General features: G+C 42.7%; 1 protein-coding gene across 1 annotated transcript in view; it reads right to left on the reverse strand.

Annotated features, from left to right (window-relative positions):
- Window positions 1–460: 460 nt before the first annotated feature.
- The window catches only part of LOC108401424 (zinc finger protein 337-like), an 80,612-nt gene continuing 63,003 nt past the window's right edge, over window positions 461–18,069 (reverse strand). Inside the window, exon 5 of the mRNA XM_073223116.1 lies at window positions 461–2,930. Coding sequence (XP_073079217.1) covers window positions 2,797–2,930 — 134 coding nt within the window. The 3' untranslated portion in view covers window positions 461–2,796. The remainder of the gene's footprint in view (window positions 2,931–18,069) is intronic.

The raw sequence follows: 18,069 nt of genomic DNA on the forward strand, positions 1-18,069 counted from the left end.
ATCATGCCACTCCCTTCGGCCTGTAAGGTTTCTGCTGAGAAGTCTGTTGTTAGCCTGATGGGCTTTCCTTTGTATGTGATCTTATTTCTGTCTCTGGCTGCTTTTAACAGTCTGTCCTTATCCTTGATCTTTCCCATTTTAATTACTATGTGTCTTGCTGTTGTCTTCCTTGGGTCCCTTGTGTAGGGGGATCTGTGGATCTCCATGGCCTGAGAGACTATCTCCTTCCCCAGGTTGGGGAAGTTTTCAGCAACTACCTCCTCAAAGACACTTTCTATCCCTTTTTCTCTCTCTTCTTCTGGTACCCCTATAATGCGAATATTGTTCCACTTGGATTGGTCACACAATTCTCTCCATATTCTTTCATTTTTAGAGATCCTTTTTTCTCTCTGTGCCTCAGCTTCTTTGTATTCCTCTTCTGTATTTTCTATTTCATTTATTGTCTCCTCCACAATATCCAACCTGCTTTTAATACCATCCATCGTGTTCTTTAACGATTGGATCTCTGAGCTAAATTCATTCCTGAGTTCTTGGATGTCTTTCTGTACCTCCATTAGGATGTTGATTATTTTTACTTTGAACTCCCTTTCAGGAAGAGTCACGAGGTCCATATCATTTAAATCTTTCTCAGGAGTTGTATTAACAATTTTACTCTGGACAAGGTTCCTCTGGTGTTTCATGTTTGTATATGGCGCCCTCTAGTGTCCAGAAGCTCTATTATGGAGCTGCTGAGCCCCTGAAGCAATGTCGGGGGTCACAGGGGAGCGGTACTGGTGCCTGGGGTGAGGAAAGAGCTGTTCCCCGCCTCCTGGCTGCTGTGCCTGTCTCCACTGCCTGAGCCAGTGGGCCGGTCACACAGGTATAAGTTTTTGTCCCAGAGCAGCCAGATATGGATCCCTGCTTTCCACAAGCAGCCAGAATCCCAGTCTCCCCAGGAACTCTGCCTGTATTAACTTTCCAACCTGGTAGTCATGCGAGTCTCATGAAAGCACCGTGAAATGTAGGTTTGTGCTCCCAGTGCAGATCTCTGGAGCTAGGTATTCAGCAGTCCCAGGCCTCCACTCCCTCCCTGCTCCGTTTCCCTTCCTCCCGCCAGTGAGCTGGGGTAGGGGAGGGGCTCGGGTCCCGCCTGGCCACAGCTCTGGTACGTTACCCTGTTCGCTGAGGTCTGCTCTTTTCTCCAAGTGTTTGCAGTCTGATGCCGTCCTCTTTCCTGTTGCTCTCTCAGGATTAGTTGCACCAATTAAATTTTCTAATTGTATCCAGTTTTAGGAGGAAGCCTCTGTCTCTCCTCTCACGCCGCCATCTTTAATCCAAGTCCTTAATAATTCTTTTTAAAATTCATTTTTGTTTTGAAACTGACACTTTTAAAGGACATACATGTATAGAAAACATTAGATATGAACTTAATCTTTTGTGATTTAATATTAAATTTAAGATATGTGTTAAAGAAAACTTGATTTTAAGATTCTCAGAGACAACATAGGAAGCCCCAGGAATCTGTCTCCCCACCTAGACATGTAGGCTGGCAAAACCTATATCATGTAAGTATTTTGGACTCTTGAAGTGTACTGTGGATTTGCAATGTCCAACGAAAGGCTAGGAAGGTAAATTGTGGTTAATTTCAATTTGTGTCAGGTCTTGGTGCAGTAGCAGCCACTGAGCCCCATGGCCATCAGCCATGGGCTCCTTGAGCAGCTTGCACACAACTTGTAAGAGCCAGAGTAAGGAAAAAGGACCAGATCTCCAAGTCTCAGGGATTTGGGCTTTGAATGCTGACTGCTGCTTCTGATCAAAGAGGCCCGAAGAAGTCATCAGTCATGGTTATTACTCCTGTATGTTTGCAAGCTCTGCACCCTACAGCTAAAGTGACTTGGAAGAAACTTAATGGGCCAGCACCTTCTTTATCCTCCATTTCTCACATTTTCCCTTTGGAGCTTCTCATTAAAGACTAGAATATTCAAAAAGAATTGCTTATACAGGGATTTTTGGAAAGTGACTACACATGCCAAAGGAAAAGCTAAGGTAGAAAAGACCTGAGAAGATCTTAAATTTGCAATTCACAATGATTTTTGGGACTGAGACAACCTTCAACAATCAGAAAAATAAAAACATTAGCAAAAAACAGCAAGCCCTGGTGAAGGGGAGAATTCAATTTCCAGAGTTACCAAATTACTATATTCAAATGTCCTGTTTTCAATAAAAAGAATTCACAAGGCATACAAATAAACAGGAAAGTGTGGCCCATTCAAAGAAAAAACCTCCACAGAATCTGTCCCTATAAAAGACCTGATGGCAGGTTTATGAGACAAAGACTGTAGAGCAATTGTCTTTAAGGAGTTCAAATAACTAAAGGAGGTTATGAAAGTCAAGAAAATGATGTATGAAAAATATGGAAATATTGATAAAGAGACGGAAAACAAAAAAATTCTGAAGCTAAAAAGTACAATAACTGCAATGATAAATTCACTAGCAGGATTCAAAGACAGCTTTGAGCAGGTGGAATAAAGAATCAGTGATGAGTTTAGGATAATGGAAATTATTCAATCAGAGGTAAAGGAAGAAAAATGGAAGAAATGTGAAAAAAGTCTAAAGGACCTGTGTGATGCCATGAAGTGGACCAACATAAGCATTGCAGGAGGCCCAGAAAGGAGAGAAAGGAGTAGAGAGAATATTTGAAGAAACAATATTTGAAAACATCCCAAGTTTGGTGAAAGGCATGAATATAAACATGTCAAAAGCACAAAGAACAACAGGATTGACTCAAAGACTCATGAAGACATTAAAATCAAACCTTCAAAAGGCTAAGGGAGAATCCTGAAAAAGGAAGAGAAGCAACTCACCATACAAGGGATCCTCAGTAAGCTGATCATTAGATTTCTCATCAGAAACCGAAGGCCAGAAGGCAGTGGGCTCATGTTTCCATACCTCTAAAGGGAAAATAAAAACCTGTTAACTGAGGATCCTGTATCTGGCAAAAGTGTCCTTCAAAAGGGAGGGAGAAATACAGTTATTCTCAGATGAACCACCAGACCTGCCCTGCAGGAAATGCTCAAGGGAGTCCTGCAGGGAGAAATGAAAGGATACCAATACTTACTGGAAGCCATATGAGAAAGTAAAGGTCTCAACAAAGGGAATTGCAAGGGCAGTTATAAAAGCTAGTAATAAGATAACAGCTTGTAACTGTTTTTGTTTTCTACATGACTTTAAAGACTAAGACATTACAAATTATTTATCTCAAAGATAGTTTCATTGTACTTTAGGCTTGTACATTGACATTTTCTTTTCTATGTAACTTAAGCAACTACTGTATTCCAATGAATTATTAGTTTATGTTTTTGGGCACACAGTGTGCAAAGGTATAATTTTGTGGTATCAAAACTGGAACAGGTGGTAACTAAGGTGTAAAGGAGCAGACTTTTGTATACTATTGAACTTACATTGGTATAAATGTAAATTAGTTGTAATGATAGGATGTTAAATGTAATCTACATGGAATCCAAAAATAAAATAGCTATGGAACAAACACAAAACAAAATGAAATAGCACTTCAAACATTTTACTACCAAAATCAACTAAGCACAGAAGACAGCAATGCAAAAAATAGACAAAAAAGCTGTAAGGTGGGATTTCTCAAGATGGGGGCATGAATAGGGTGGCAGAATTCTCCCCAAACCATATACATTTTGAAAATAGAGCAAATACAACTATTCCTAAAAGAGATACCAGAAGATACAGTACAACAGCCAGGCTGCATCTACATCTGTGAGAACTCGGCATCTCCCGAACAGGGTAAGATACAAATCCAAGACCCGGTGGACCTGAGCACTCCCCCCACCCCTGCTCACCATGGGAGGAAAAGAATCAGTGGGGAGGGAGTGGAAGCACAGGTCTGCTAAATAACAAGCCCTAGGAATCCTCACCTGGAGCACAGACACACATTACATGGTGTACTGGATATTAGAGAAATGGAAAAGTAAAATCCAAGACTCAGACTGTGAACATATCCCCACAGCTGGCTGACCTGGGAGAAAAGAAAAGTGGGCACTTTAAAAAATCATAAAGGGGCAGGGATTTAACAGGTGGACAAAATCGTCCTAGCACACTCAGCCCAGCAGGTTGGTAATTTTAAGGAACTTCAGGCGCCTTAACCCCTGGTGGCAACACAGCTCCAAAGCCCCTCATGGTGATAAGGCACCTGTTGTTCATTCCCACCCGCAGGCACTACAAGCAAACCAGCTGACCCACCATTGCAACAGATAAGCCAGGGAGCAACCCTGCCCACAGCAACTACACAGAGTTTTCTCCCAGGGCACAGCTAACTAGGACAGACCCAGAGGCTGCCTCAGGGTGCAGTCACCCAGCACAGGCAGAGAAAGCCGGCCCAAAGTCCGGAGGGCACAAAGGGGTGCCATCCTCACAGGAGAACACACACCGCTCACCTGTGACCCCCACCAGTGCCCTAGACTATCCTGAGGGCCGCCTGGCCCATGGCAGCTTAGAAGATTAACCCAGAGACAACTCCCTCTGTGAGGTTAACCAGCACAAGCAGCAGAGAAGGGCAAGGTGACCAGCAAGCAGGAAGGGATTTTGTTTTCCTGGCTGACACATGTGCCACTCACCAGTGATCACTTCTATCACCATGAAAGGGCAGAAGAACCTAGTCCAGTCCCAAATCACTCAAATGCCAGACAGAGGGCCTGGTGAGACCGGTATAACCAGTCTTCCTGAAAAATAATTCAAAATAAAATTCATAAACATGCTAATGGAGCTCCAGAGAAATATGCAAGAGCTAAGGGATGAATTCCAGAAGGAGATAACAGAAATGAAACAAAAAAGGGAAGGACTCAACAGCAGACTGGATGAGGTGCAAGAGACTGATAATGGAATAGAAAACAGGAATACAGAGATACTGAGGCAGAGAGAGATAAAAGGATCTCTAGGAATGAAAGAATATTAAGAGCACTGTGTGACCAATCCAACTGGAACAATATTCACATTATAGGGGTACCAGAAGAAAAAGAGAGAGAAAAAGGGATAGAAAGTGTCTTTGAAGAAATAATTGTTGAAAACTTCCCAATCTGGGGAAGGAAATAGTCTCTCAGACCATGGAAGCCCACAGATCTCCCAACACAAGGGACGCAAGGAGGACAACACCAGGACATATAATAATTAAACTGGCAAAGATAAAAGATAGGACAGGGTATTAAAAGCAGCCAGAGAAAAATATCACCTACAAAGGAAAACCCATCAGGCTCTCATCAGACTTCTCAAAAGAACCTTTACAGGCCAGAATAGAATGGCATGATATACCGAATACAATGAAACAGAAGGGCCTTGAACCAAGGATACTGTATCCAGCAAGATTATCATTTAAATTTAAAGGAGGGATTAAACAATTTCCAGATAAGGAAGAGTTGAGGAATTTGCCTCCCACAAACCACCTCTACAGGGTATTTTAAGGGACTCACCTAGATGGAAGCACTCCTAAGGCTAAATAGATGTCACCAGACAAAATAAAATCACAACAAAGAAAGCAGACCAATGAAATACTAAATAAATGCAAAAAATGAAATCAGGTGTCCACAAAAGCATACAAGGGAAACACAAAAGAGTATATAATAAAACACCTAACATATAAAGAGGGCAGGACTAAGAAAAAGAATGGAGAGAAATAAAGAATCACCAGACTGTGTTCATAATAGCATAATAAGTGAGATAAAGTTAGATGGTTAGATAGTAAAGACCCTAACCTTGAACCCGTGGTAACTATGAATCCAAAGCCTGCAATAGGAATAAGTACATATATATTGATAATCACCCTAAATGTAAATGGACTGAATGCACCAATGAAAAGACACGGAGTAACAGAATGGATAAAAGAGGAAGACCCATCTGTATGCTGCCTAAAAGATACTCACTTCAAACCCAAAGACATACACAGACTAAAAATGAAGGGATGGAAAAAGTTATTTCAGGCAAAAAATAGGGAGAAAAAAAGGAAGTGTTGCAGTACTTGTATAAGGTAAAATTGACTTCAAAACAACGAAAGTAATGAGATATAGAAGGGTATTACGTAATGATAAAGGGGTCAGTCCAACAAGAGGATATAACCATTATAAATATACATGCACCCAACAGAGGAGCACCAGCATATATGAAACAAATACTAACAGAATTAAAGGAGGAAATACAATGCAATGCATTCATTTTAGGAGACTTCAACACACCACTCACTCCAAAGGACAGATGAACCAGACAGAAAAGAAGGAAGGGCACAGAGGCACTGAACAACACACTAGAACAGATGGACCTAACAGATATCTACAGAAATCTACACCCAAAGCAGCAGGATATACATGCTTCTCAAGGCACATGGAACATTTTCAAGAATACACCACACTCTAGGCCATAAAAAGAGCCTCAGTAAATTGAAAAATATTGAAATTCTACCAACCAACTTCTCAGATCACAAAGGTATAAAACTAGAAATAAATTGTACAAAGAAAACAAAAAGTCTCACAAACACATGGAGGTTTAACAACATGCTCCTAAATAACCAATGGATCAATGACCAAATTAAAACAGAGATCAAAGAATATATGGAGACAAATGAAAACAACAGCACAATGCCCCAACGTCTGTGGTACACAGCGAAGGCAATTCTAAGAGGAAAGTATATAGCAATCCAGGCCCACTTAAAGAAGGAAGAACAATCCCAAATTAATAGTCTAAAGTCACAATTATTGAAAATGGAAGAAGAAGAACAAATGAGGTCCAATCTCAACAGAAGGAGGGACATAATCAAGATCAGAGGCGAAATAAATAAAATTGAGAAGAATAAAACAATAGAAAACATCCATGAAAACAAGAGCTGGTTCTTTGAGAAAATAAACAAAATAGATAAATCCTAGTCAGACTTATTAAGAGAAAAAGAGTATCTACACACATAAAGAGAACCAGAAATGAGAAAGTAGAAATCAGGACAGACACCACAGAAATAGAAAAAATTATTAGATAATACTATGAATATCTATATGCTAACAAAATGAGTAACCTAGGAGAAATGGACAACTTTCTAGAAAACTACAACCTTCCAAGAATGATGAAGGAAGAAACAGAAAATCTATACAGACCAATTACCAGCAAGGACATTGAATTGGTAATCAAAAAACTACCCAAGAACAAAATCCACAGACAAGAATGATTTACCACTGAATTTTATCACATATTTAGAGAAGACATGATACCTGAAGGGCCCCCACCAGTAAGATGGCGAACTTCCAGCTTCTCTTCAGGGTCCTCAGTTCCCGCCGGTGCCACCTGAAGCCCAATCACCTCTCGCCCCCCTCCCAATCCAAGCACCTAGCCAATAGCCACCAGCCCCATAGAAGTAACACCACAATCACCCCATGCCCCTTCCTATAACCCAACATCTTTCCCTAATAAAGTGGAATTCTCTGGCAAATTGCTGCTGTGTATCGCTCCTTTCCTTTCATTGGTGCCAAAACCCGGGAGACGGGACACCCCAACTGGGCCCCGTCTTCCCCTGACACCAGCAGCAGCTTGCCCTCGTCCTCTTTTTCCGGCGCTGGCTCATCACACTCACCACTCCTCCCTGGCCTTTAGGTAAGTTTTCCCCCGGAGTCAGCCACTCTTCCCCGAGCTATCGCAGTGCCATTGACCATGATCGTCCAGCAAGGCTATGACGCTGAGGGACGAGGAGGGAACTCTCCCCACCTCAGGCCTTCACGGCTGCGGCCGACCCTCAGGCCCCCATCCAACAGCCATAAATTGCCACCTCCGGCCTTCACGGCTGCTGCAGACCCTCAGGCCCCCCTCCAACAGCCATAAATCACCGCCTCAGGCCTTCACGGCTGCGACAGGCCCTCAGGCCCCTCCTACAACAGCCATAAACGAGGTGACTCCTTTGTCAATGAGAACGCTCCCTTTTCCCCCTTCGTCCTTCCGTTCTGTCTGCCGAAATCCATTCCGTCCGCCGAAAATTCCTAGTGCTAGGTACCTCATGACTCCCAGCACTCTGCCTTCTTAGGGAAGTCTGGGTGACGACCCACACTTACTAAGAAATTCCGACTCGTATACGAGTTTCCGCAGACCACCAAGGATCATCGGGGACGCCCTTTGTCTCCTTGCGGTCTGCTTCCAGTCCAAGGATCTCCGTTCGTCTTCCCCTGTTTGTCTCCTTCTCTGTCCTTTAGCCATGGGAGCCTCCTCATCCCTCCCTGAAAGTTCACCTCTTGAATGCCTGCTCAAGCATCTGGCTACCCTCTCCCTGACGCCTGATATAAAACCAAAACTTCTCCGTAAATATTGCTCCCAAGATTGGCCGACATACCCCCTAGACAATAACAGCCAATGGCCCGCAGGGGGAACTCTTGATCCTAACATCACTCGCGATCTCTTTACTGCCAGCACCTGAAAAAATGGAAGGAGATTCCCTATATCGAAGCTTTCTGCCTCCTCCCCCCCCCCCCCGCCCCCAAGTTCTCCTAGCCTGCAAGCCGCCGCCCCCGCAGAAGCCTCCCGTTCACTCCCTTCCCCTTCTTCTCCTACAACAGCCCTTCTCCCTTCCTCCCCCACCATCTCCTTCCCCATCTCAACTCCTCCACCTTCATCCCCCACGGATTAAGCCTGAGCCTTTCAGCCCCCCTTTAACTAGGTCCCGCGGGCCTCCTCCGTCTTTGCCCTCATCACCTGTTTCTCCCCTGTTGGGGACCGCCTTTGTCTTCTCACATGTTTGTAGGCAGAATGGGAAAGCACCTTCCCCGAACGCAGCATGGGAAACACAAGCTAGAGAACAACCGCTGCAGTCCTTAGCAGTTATCTGTCCACAAAAACATATCTTGTCCTCGAAGACGAGCCAAGACTCCTCACTCTGAAAATAGGGAGACCTTGAAGATGTGTAGAAACACCACCCCTGCTTCTAGCTATGCCCTTCCCCCACTTGCCGATGTGGCAGGAATGGAGAACAAAGAACATTCTGTTTACGCATTCCATAAGCAACTAACAGGAGCCCTGCTGTAGCTCAGTTGGTAGAGCATGGGACTCTTAACCTCAGAGTTGTGAGTTTAAGCTCAACTGGAGCGGCAGATGTAAGCAGCTGGGCTGCTGGCTGGCGACGCGTGGGAGCGTCAGCCCTCCCAGTTCTTTCTTTCCTTATTTTCTTTGCCCCCCACCTTCCGCACTTCAGGACCTGCTCGACTAGGCGCGGCTGGACTGCATCACTCCCCCACAGACTGAGCCAGAACCCGTCAGTCCCCCTCAGACTCCGTCCCGAGGGCCTCCCAAAATTATCACCCCCCTCTGGGACGTAGCTTAGACAGGCTCACTCAAGCCCTATTACAGTATACCAGCCTTGACCCAGAAACGCCTAATGGAAGACATGTCCTTATGACATACTTCCTAGTTCAAAGGTACCCCAACATTAAAGCTAAACTCAAAAGGTTAGAACAGGGCCCCACTACCCCACAGTCGGAGATCCTAACAGTGGCCTTTAAAGTCTTCCATAACCGAGAGGAGGAGAGAGAATGCCATAAACAAAATGCTGATCAGGCCAATTTCCAAATGTTGGCCCAGCTGATAAAACCACAACCTGGGCGCCCTTCTACAAACAAGCGCCCCCCAGGAGCTTGTTTCAAGTGCGGACAAGAAGGACATTGGTCAAGGGCCTCATCAACATGGGTGTTGTCCCTATCCATCCCTTAGTTCCAAATCCATACACCCTATAATCTCAGATCCCTGCCTCGGCATCGCACTTCTCAGTCCTAAATCTCAAGGACGCATTTTTCTATCCCTCTAGACCCCTCCTCCGAAGATTTTTTCATCTTCACCTGGACGAACCCATACACAAAACATTCTGAACAACTCACTTGGACAGTTTTGCCACAAGGCTTCTGAGATAGTCCCCATATTTTTAGACAGGTCCTAGCTCAGGACCTCAAACAGTTAAATCATGACCATTCCGAGTCCACCTTATTACAATACGTGGACGATCTTCTACTCTGCAGTCCCTCATGGGAACAGTCTCATCTTGACACTGCCTCCCTACTTAACATTCTAGCTTCCAGAGGTTACCGGGTATCCCCCGTCAAAGCTCAAATCTCTTCCCCTCCTGTCACTTACCTCAGATTCCTTCTGACTCAACAAAGAAAGTCCATTACCTTAGACAGAAAACAGCTCCTCTCTGACCTGCCCATTCACAAAACCAAGACAGAAATCCTTTCCTTTCTAAGCCTGGCTGAGTATTTTAGAACGTGGATCCCTAACCTCTCCCTGTTAGCAAGACTGCTATACGACCTCAGCAAGGGCCCCCGTGAAGAACCATTATCCTCCTCACCCCGACACTCCTTCATTAAGCTCCGTCAAGCCCTTGTGGAAGCCCCAGCTCTCCATCTCCCTGAGTTGTCGAAGCCCTTCTCATTATACATTCATGAGAGGTCCAGTCAAGCTCTAGGAGTCCTAGGCCAATATCCTTTGCCCCAGTAGCTTATCTCTCCAAGCAATTAGACCCCACAGTTCGGGGATCGGCCCCCTGCCTATGGGCATTAGCCACTGGACAGCTCTTGCAGAAAGAAGCTCATAAACTGACATTCAGGGTGCCCCTTTCCATTCTGTCCCCACATCACCTAAAAGATCTCTTAACCTACAAAAGTTTACAGACTCTCCCTCCCTCCAGACTCCTGACCTTACTGTCCTCTTTCCTCCAAAATCCCGTTCACCCCCTTTGCCATCCATACCCGAATCATGACTTTTTCCTCCTTTACTGCTCTCTCGCTTTTTTCCCTCATTCCTGTTGTCTTCCTCCGCACCCCAGCCTCCTTTGTGTGGCGATTCAAAGTCAGACAGACTCACACACAGCATCAAACAAAAGTTACTGCCCTCATTGCCACATCAGACTGCCCTCTGAAAGGCTGCTCTGAGCCTTTATACCTCCACTTTCCTCCCTCCACCGAAGTGCTCACTAGCAGCTCCCCTTATTCTCCCCACCTCTGCTTCCTCTATGACCAAAAACAAGCCTATTGCAGGCGATGGCCAGACACCTACGGGGGATGTTCCTACTGGTCTTGCGCCATTCACTACATGGGTGACTTCCAGTACCCACAGTATTACTCCTCCAACCGTTTCATGAAATATCCCAACGGCTCATTCTCCTTATCAATCCCAGATCCCTGGGACTCTCGATGGGCTTCTGGAGTCACAGCCTCAGTTTACTACGGGGGGTCCTCGACCCCCCACGGTACCCTTCAGATCTCTCGAAAGTATGTTCCCTCTCATTCCCAGATCTCTCAAGTTGCATCAGATATCAGACATTCTGAAAAAGTCATTATCCAAACTCTTGACGGCGCCTCTTCATCTTCTTATCCCCGCCCCTCTTCCCATTTCTCCTACTCTTCATTACAGCTCATTCAGGACACCACCATCTTTCTCAACCACACCCTCAACACCGCCAATTGTTTCTTGTGCGCATCACTACAGCGCCCACTGCTGGCCGCCGTGCCCCTTAATATTTCCAACTACTCCTTCCATGCAGAAGGACAACCCCTCCGCCCCTGGCAGACATACCCCTATGGGAACCAGAATACGCAGATAATCTCACCATCCACCACTGTGTAGGCCCGACTCCACCCCCCTCCAGCGCACTTCACTGCCTCCCAACTCCAGCACACCCTGCATTCTCGTCACCCTAATCCCACAGCTTACACTTTACAGCATGGCAGAATTTCTTGAGCTCCAACCTCCCTTGCCCTCGTGCACAAAAAGGGCTGCTTTCCTTCCCATCATGGTCGGTGTCTCTTTGACCACCTCAGCCACTGAGGCAGGATTTTCTGGAGGAGCTTGGGTCACTGTCTATGGGCAGTTAGAAATCTCAACGCCAAACTTGAGGGAGCCCTGACATCCACTGCCGATTCCCTAGCCTCTCTCCAAAGACAGGTCACTTTGCTAGCTAAGGTCACCCTTCAAAACCGGCGGGCCTCAGATCTGCTTACCGCCGAGAAGGGCGGCACCTGCGTCTTCCTCTGGGAAGAGTGCTGCTATTACATCAACGAATCCAGCATTGTAGAAACTGACATCACCAAACTCACCGACCTTGCCTCCAGCCTCCACTCTGCTTCCAATTCCAACCCATTCTCTTCAATACTAACAAACCCCCTCCTTACCTGGCTCTGGCCCATTGCAGGCCCCATAATAGTCATTCTTCTTGCCTGTCTCTTCTTACCCTGTATAATAAAGTTCATCAAATCCCAAGTCGGAAAAATCTCTAATCAAGCTTTCAACCAGCTTTTACTCAGGAACTACCAGCTTCTGGCCACAGAAGATCCCTCACCGTCATGTGACCTCCTTACCACACTCTGAGATGGACCCCTCTCTCCACTGGAAACTGTTCCTGGAAACAATGGCCGCAGACGCCTGGCTCCTGACACCCATATCCTCTTGGCACCATTGGAATCAACAGGTCCTCGACCTATAGTTACAGGGAACCTTCATTGATTTCCAACCTGAAGAAGTCCATATCTACCCGTCCTTACTGTGGGGAGTCCTATCAACCCTTTCCTCCCGGTCCTCAAGCCCTCACTCCCTTCTCCGCCCCCGTTCAGCAGGAAGCAGTCAGAGAGAAAGCAACGTCCACAACCCCATAGAGGAGAAAGGGGGGAATGAAGGGCCCCCACCAGTAAGATGGCGAACTTCGGCTCCTCTTCGGGGTCCTCAGTTCCCACCGGCGCCACCTGAAGCCCAATCACCTCTCTCCCCTCTCCCAATCCCAGCACCTAGCCAACAGTCACCAGCCCCGTAGAAGTGACACCACGATCACCCCATGCCCCTTCCTATATAACCCAGCACCTTTCCCTAATAAAGCAGAATTCTCCGGTAAATTGCTGCTGTGTGTCGCTCCTTTCCTTTCAATACCCATTCTCCTTAAAGTTTTCCAAAGAATAAAGATGAAGGACTACTTCAAACTCATTCTATGCAGTCAGCATTCCTCTAATATCAATACTAGGCAAAGAACCCACAGAAAAATAAAATTACATACCAGTATTGTTGGTGAACATAGATGCAAATATACTCAACAAAATCTTAGCAAACCAAATTCAAAAATACATCAAGAGGATCATACACCATGACCGAGTGGGATTGATCCCAGGGATGCAAGGATGGTACAACATTCAAACATCCAACATCATCCACCACATGAACAAAAAGGACAAAAACCACATGATCATCTCCATAGATGCTGAAAAATCATTTGACAAAATTCAACATCCATTCATGATAAAAACTCTCAACAAAATGGGTATAGAGGGCAAGTACTTCAACATAATAAAGGCCATATATGACAAACCCACAGCCAACATCATACTTAACAGTGAGAAGATGACAGTTTTCACTGAAGATTGGGAAGAAAACAAGGATGCACACTCTCCCCACTTTTATTAAAACATAGTTCTGAAGGTCCTAGGCATGGCAATCAGACAACACAAAGAAATAAAAGCATCCATATTGGTAAGGAAGAACTCAAACTGTCATTATTTGTAGATGACATGATATTGTACAAACAAAACCTAAAGAATCCACTCCAAAATATTAGAACTAATATCTGAATTCAACAAAGTTGCAGGATACAAAATACACAGAAATCTGTTGCATTCCTATACACTAACAATGAACCAGCAGAAAGAGAAATCAGGAAAACAATTCCATTCACAACTGAATCAAAAAGAATAAAATACCTAGGAATAAACCTAATGAAGGAAATGAAAGACCTATACCCTGAAAACTACAAAACACACAGAGAAATTAAAGAGGACACTAAATAATGGAAATTCCTCCAATGCTCTTGGGTGGGAAGAATTAACATTGTCAAAGTGGCCATCCTTCCTAAGCACTCTACAGATTCAATGCAATCCCTATCAAAATACCAACAGCATACTACAAAGAACTGGAACAAATAGTTATAAAACACACATGGAACAACCAAAGACCCTGAATAGCCAAAGCAATTCTAAGAAGGAAGAATAAAGCATGGGGAATCCCACTTTCCAACTTCAAGATCTACTACAAAGCCACAATAATCAAGACAATTTGGCACAAGAACAGATCCATAGACCAGTGGAACACAATAGAGAGTCCAGACATTAAACCAAATATATATGACCAATTAATATTGATAAAGGAGCCATAGGTATATAATGTGGAAATGACAGATTTGTTAACAGCTGGTGTTGGCAAAACTGGACAGCTGCATGTAAGAGAATGAAACTGGATCATTGTCTAACCCCACACACAAAAGTAAACTCGAAATGGATGAAACACCTGAATGTAAATCATGAAACCATAAAACTCTGAAAAAAACATAGGCAAAAATCTCTTGCACATAAACATGACCAACTTCTTCATGAACATACTCTCTGGGCAAGGGAAACAAAAGCAAAAATGAACAAGTGGGACTATATCAAACTGAAAAGCTCCTGCACAGAAAGGACTCCACCAATAGAACAAAAAGGCATCCTACAGTATGGGAGAATATATTCATAAATGACATATCCGATAAAGGGTTGACATCCAAAATAAATAAAGAGCTCACACACCTCAACAAAGAAAAAGTAAATAATCCAATTAAAAAATGGTCAGAGGATGGGAACAGACACTTCTCCAAAGAAAAAATTTAGAGGGCCAACAGGCACATGAGAAGATGCTCCACATTGCCAATCATCAGAGAAATGCATATTAAAACCACAATGAGATATTACCTCACACCAGTTAGGATGGCCAACATCTAAAAGACAAACAACAAATGTTGGCAAGGATGTGAAGTAAGGGGAACCTCGTACACTGCTGGTGGGAATGTAAATTAGTTCAACCATTGTGGAAAGCAGTATGGAGGTTCCTCAAAAAACTCAAAATAGAAATACCATTTGACCCAGGAATTCCACTCATAGGAATTTACCCTTAGAATGCAGTAGCCCAGTCTGAAAAAGACAGATGCACCCCTATGTTTATTGCAGCACTATTTACAATAGCCAAGAAATGGAAGCAACCTCAGTGTCCATCAGTAGATGAATGGATAAAGAAGATGTGGTACATACGCACAATGGAATATTCAGCCAAAGGAGAAAACAAATCCTACCATTTGCAACAACATGGATGGAGCTAGAGGGTATTATGCTCAGTGAAATAAGCCAGGTGGAGAAAGACAAGTACCAAATGATTTCACTCATCTGTGGAGTATAAGAACAAAGAAAAGCTGAAGGAACAAAACAGCAGCAGAATCACAGAACCCAAGAATGGACTAACAGTTACCAAGGGAAAGGGACTGGGGAGGATGGGTGGGAAGGGAGGGAGAAGGGGGGAAAATGGGCATTATGATTACCACACATAATGTAGTTGGGGGGGACACAGGAAAGGCAGTATATACAGAGAAGACAAGAAGTGACTCTACAGCATCTTACTATGGTGATGGACAGTGACAGTAATAGGATATGTGGGGGTCTTGATAATAGGGGGAGTCTAGTATCCATAATGTTGTTCAACCAATTGTACACTAATGATACCAAAATCAAATAAAGAAGAAGGAATACCTCAAATCAACAACCTATAACTTTATACCTCAAGGAACTAGAATAGGAACAACAAACTAAACTCCAAGGTAGTAGAAAGAAGGAAAAAATAAAGATTAGTAGAGAGATCTATGAAATACAGAAGAGAAAAAGAAGAGAAAAAAATCAACAAACAGAACTTGGTTCTTCATAAAATAAAATTGACAAATATTTGTGAGATGTTCTTAAAAAAAGACAGAGAAGGCTTAAATTAGTAAAGTCAGAAATGAAAATGTGGACATTACTACTGTTTCTACAGAAATGAAAGGGAGTACAAGAAACTGCTATGAGCAATTGTATAACAAATCGGATAGCCTGAATGAAAAGACAAAGTCCTAGAAACACAAAGCCTAAGAGACCAAATCATGATAGAATAGAATGTTTTAATAGACTGATACCAAGTGAGCAGATTAGATCAATAATTTAAAATCTCCTGACAAAGAAATCCCTGTACCAGATGGCTTCATAGATGAAATCTTCCAAACTTTAAGAAGAAACAATACAATCCTTTGGAATATTTTCCCAAAAAATTGAAGGGAAGAAATTTGTCCTAACTCATTCAGTAAGGCCAACATTACACTGATACCATAGTCAGACAAAGAAACTATAAGAAAAGAACTACAGAACAAGTTCTTTTATGAACATTGATGCAAAATCCCCAACAAAATACTGACTAACCAAATTCAGCAGCAGATTAAAAGGACTATATACAGATCATGGCCAAGTGGTATTTATTTCTAGAATGCAAGGATGGCTCAATATAAGAAAAATCAATCAATGTAATACACATTAACAGAATAAAAATCACAAGATCATTCCATTTGACGTAGCAAAACCATTTGAAAAATTTCACACTTCTTTCATGATAAAAAATAAAGGAAACCCAACAAATAGGAATAGAAGTAAACTAACTCTATATAATAAAACCATTCTTGATAGAACACAGCAAATATCATATTCAAAGGTGAAAGTCTGAAAGCTTTTTGTCTATGATCTGGACCAAATCAAGGATGCCCACTTCCATTACTTGTATTCAACATAGTACTGCAAATACTATTCTCAGAAATTATGCCATAAAAACAATAAAAGTCACTATAATTAAAAGGAAAATTTATCTCTGTTCACAAATGGTACGATCTTGTAGGTAAAAAACCCTAATGGTTATACATGTGCACACACACACACAGACAGACACACATAGACCGAACTAATAAATTCAGTGAACTATGATACTAAATCAATACACAAAAATCAGCTGCATACTTATATACTAAAAATAATCTCAGAATTTATGAAAAAATCCCGTTTAGAAAACCATCTAAAGGAATAAAATTCTTAGAAATTAACTTAACCAAGGAGGTCAATACTTGTCCAATGAAACTACAAAATAGTGCTATAAGAAAGTAAAGAAGACATAAATGGAAACACATCCTATGATCATGGAGATTTAATATTGTTGAGGTATCCATGCTACCTAACGTAACCTACAGATTCAGTGCAATTCCTGTCAAACTATCAAGGACAATTTTTGCAGAAATAGAAAAGCCCATCCTTAAATTCATATGAAATGTCAAGGAAAAATGAATAACCAAAACAATCTTTAAAAAGAAAGAGGACTCACACTTCCTAATTTCAAAGTTCACCGCAAAGCCACGTGACCCAGTGTGTATGGGCGTGAGGACACGCATCCAGACCGGTGCTGCGGGCTGTGACTGTTCCCAGGTGGCCGAGACCATTCAAGAAAGGGAGAGTCTTTCCAACGAATGGTGTTGAGAAAAACTGGCTATCTACTCACAGCAGAGTCCAAATACAAATAGTAACTAAAAATGAATCAGATAACTAAATTCAAGACCTAAAACCATAATACTTTTAAAAGAAGACATAGGTGGAAACCTTCTTCACTTGAGACTTGGCAATAACTTCATGGATATGATGCCAAAAGAGTAGACAACAAAGTAAAAAGCAGAGAAATTGGACATCAACATTTAAGACTTTTGTGCCAGACAATCCACAGAATGGAACAGTTATTTGCAAATCATACATCTTATAAATTATATATGCCCAGAATATATTAAGGGCACTTACAACTGAACAGTAAGTAAACAAATAGCCCAATTGAATAAATGAGCAAAGGACTTCATTGACATTTCTTGAAAAAAGATATATAAATGACCATAAACAATGAACAAATAAATGATGAAAAATGGCTGCAGAACAATGTCTTTAGTTAATACCACAGAACTGTACTCTTGAAAATGGTTAAATTAACAAATTCTGTATTTTATACAATATTTTTTATTCATTAAATACCTTTTTAAGCTCCTGGCCTGAGTCCAGGGGATTCAGTAGCTAAAGGCGGTACTCTTCACTCATGGAACAAGAGCAGTTGCAAACTTTCTTTCTTTCTGTAATCTTCAAAATATTTTTAAATTTATTATTTTTTATTATGGTATTA

Source organism: Manis javanica, chromosome 15 (genome assembly GCF_040802235.1).
Source record: "Manis javanica isolate MJ-LG chromosome 15, MJ_LKY, whole genome shotgun sequence".
NCBI classification, from domain to species: Eukaryota; Metazoa; Chordata; class Mammalia; order Pholidota; family Manidae; genus Manis; species Manis javanica.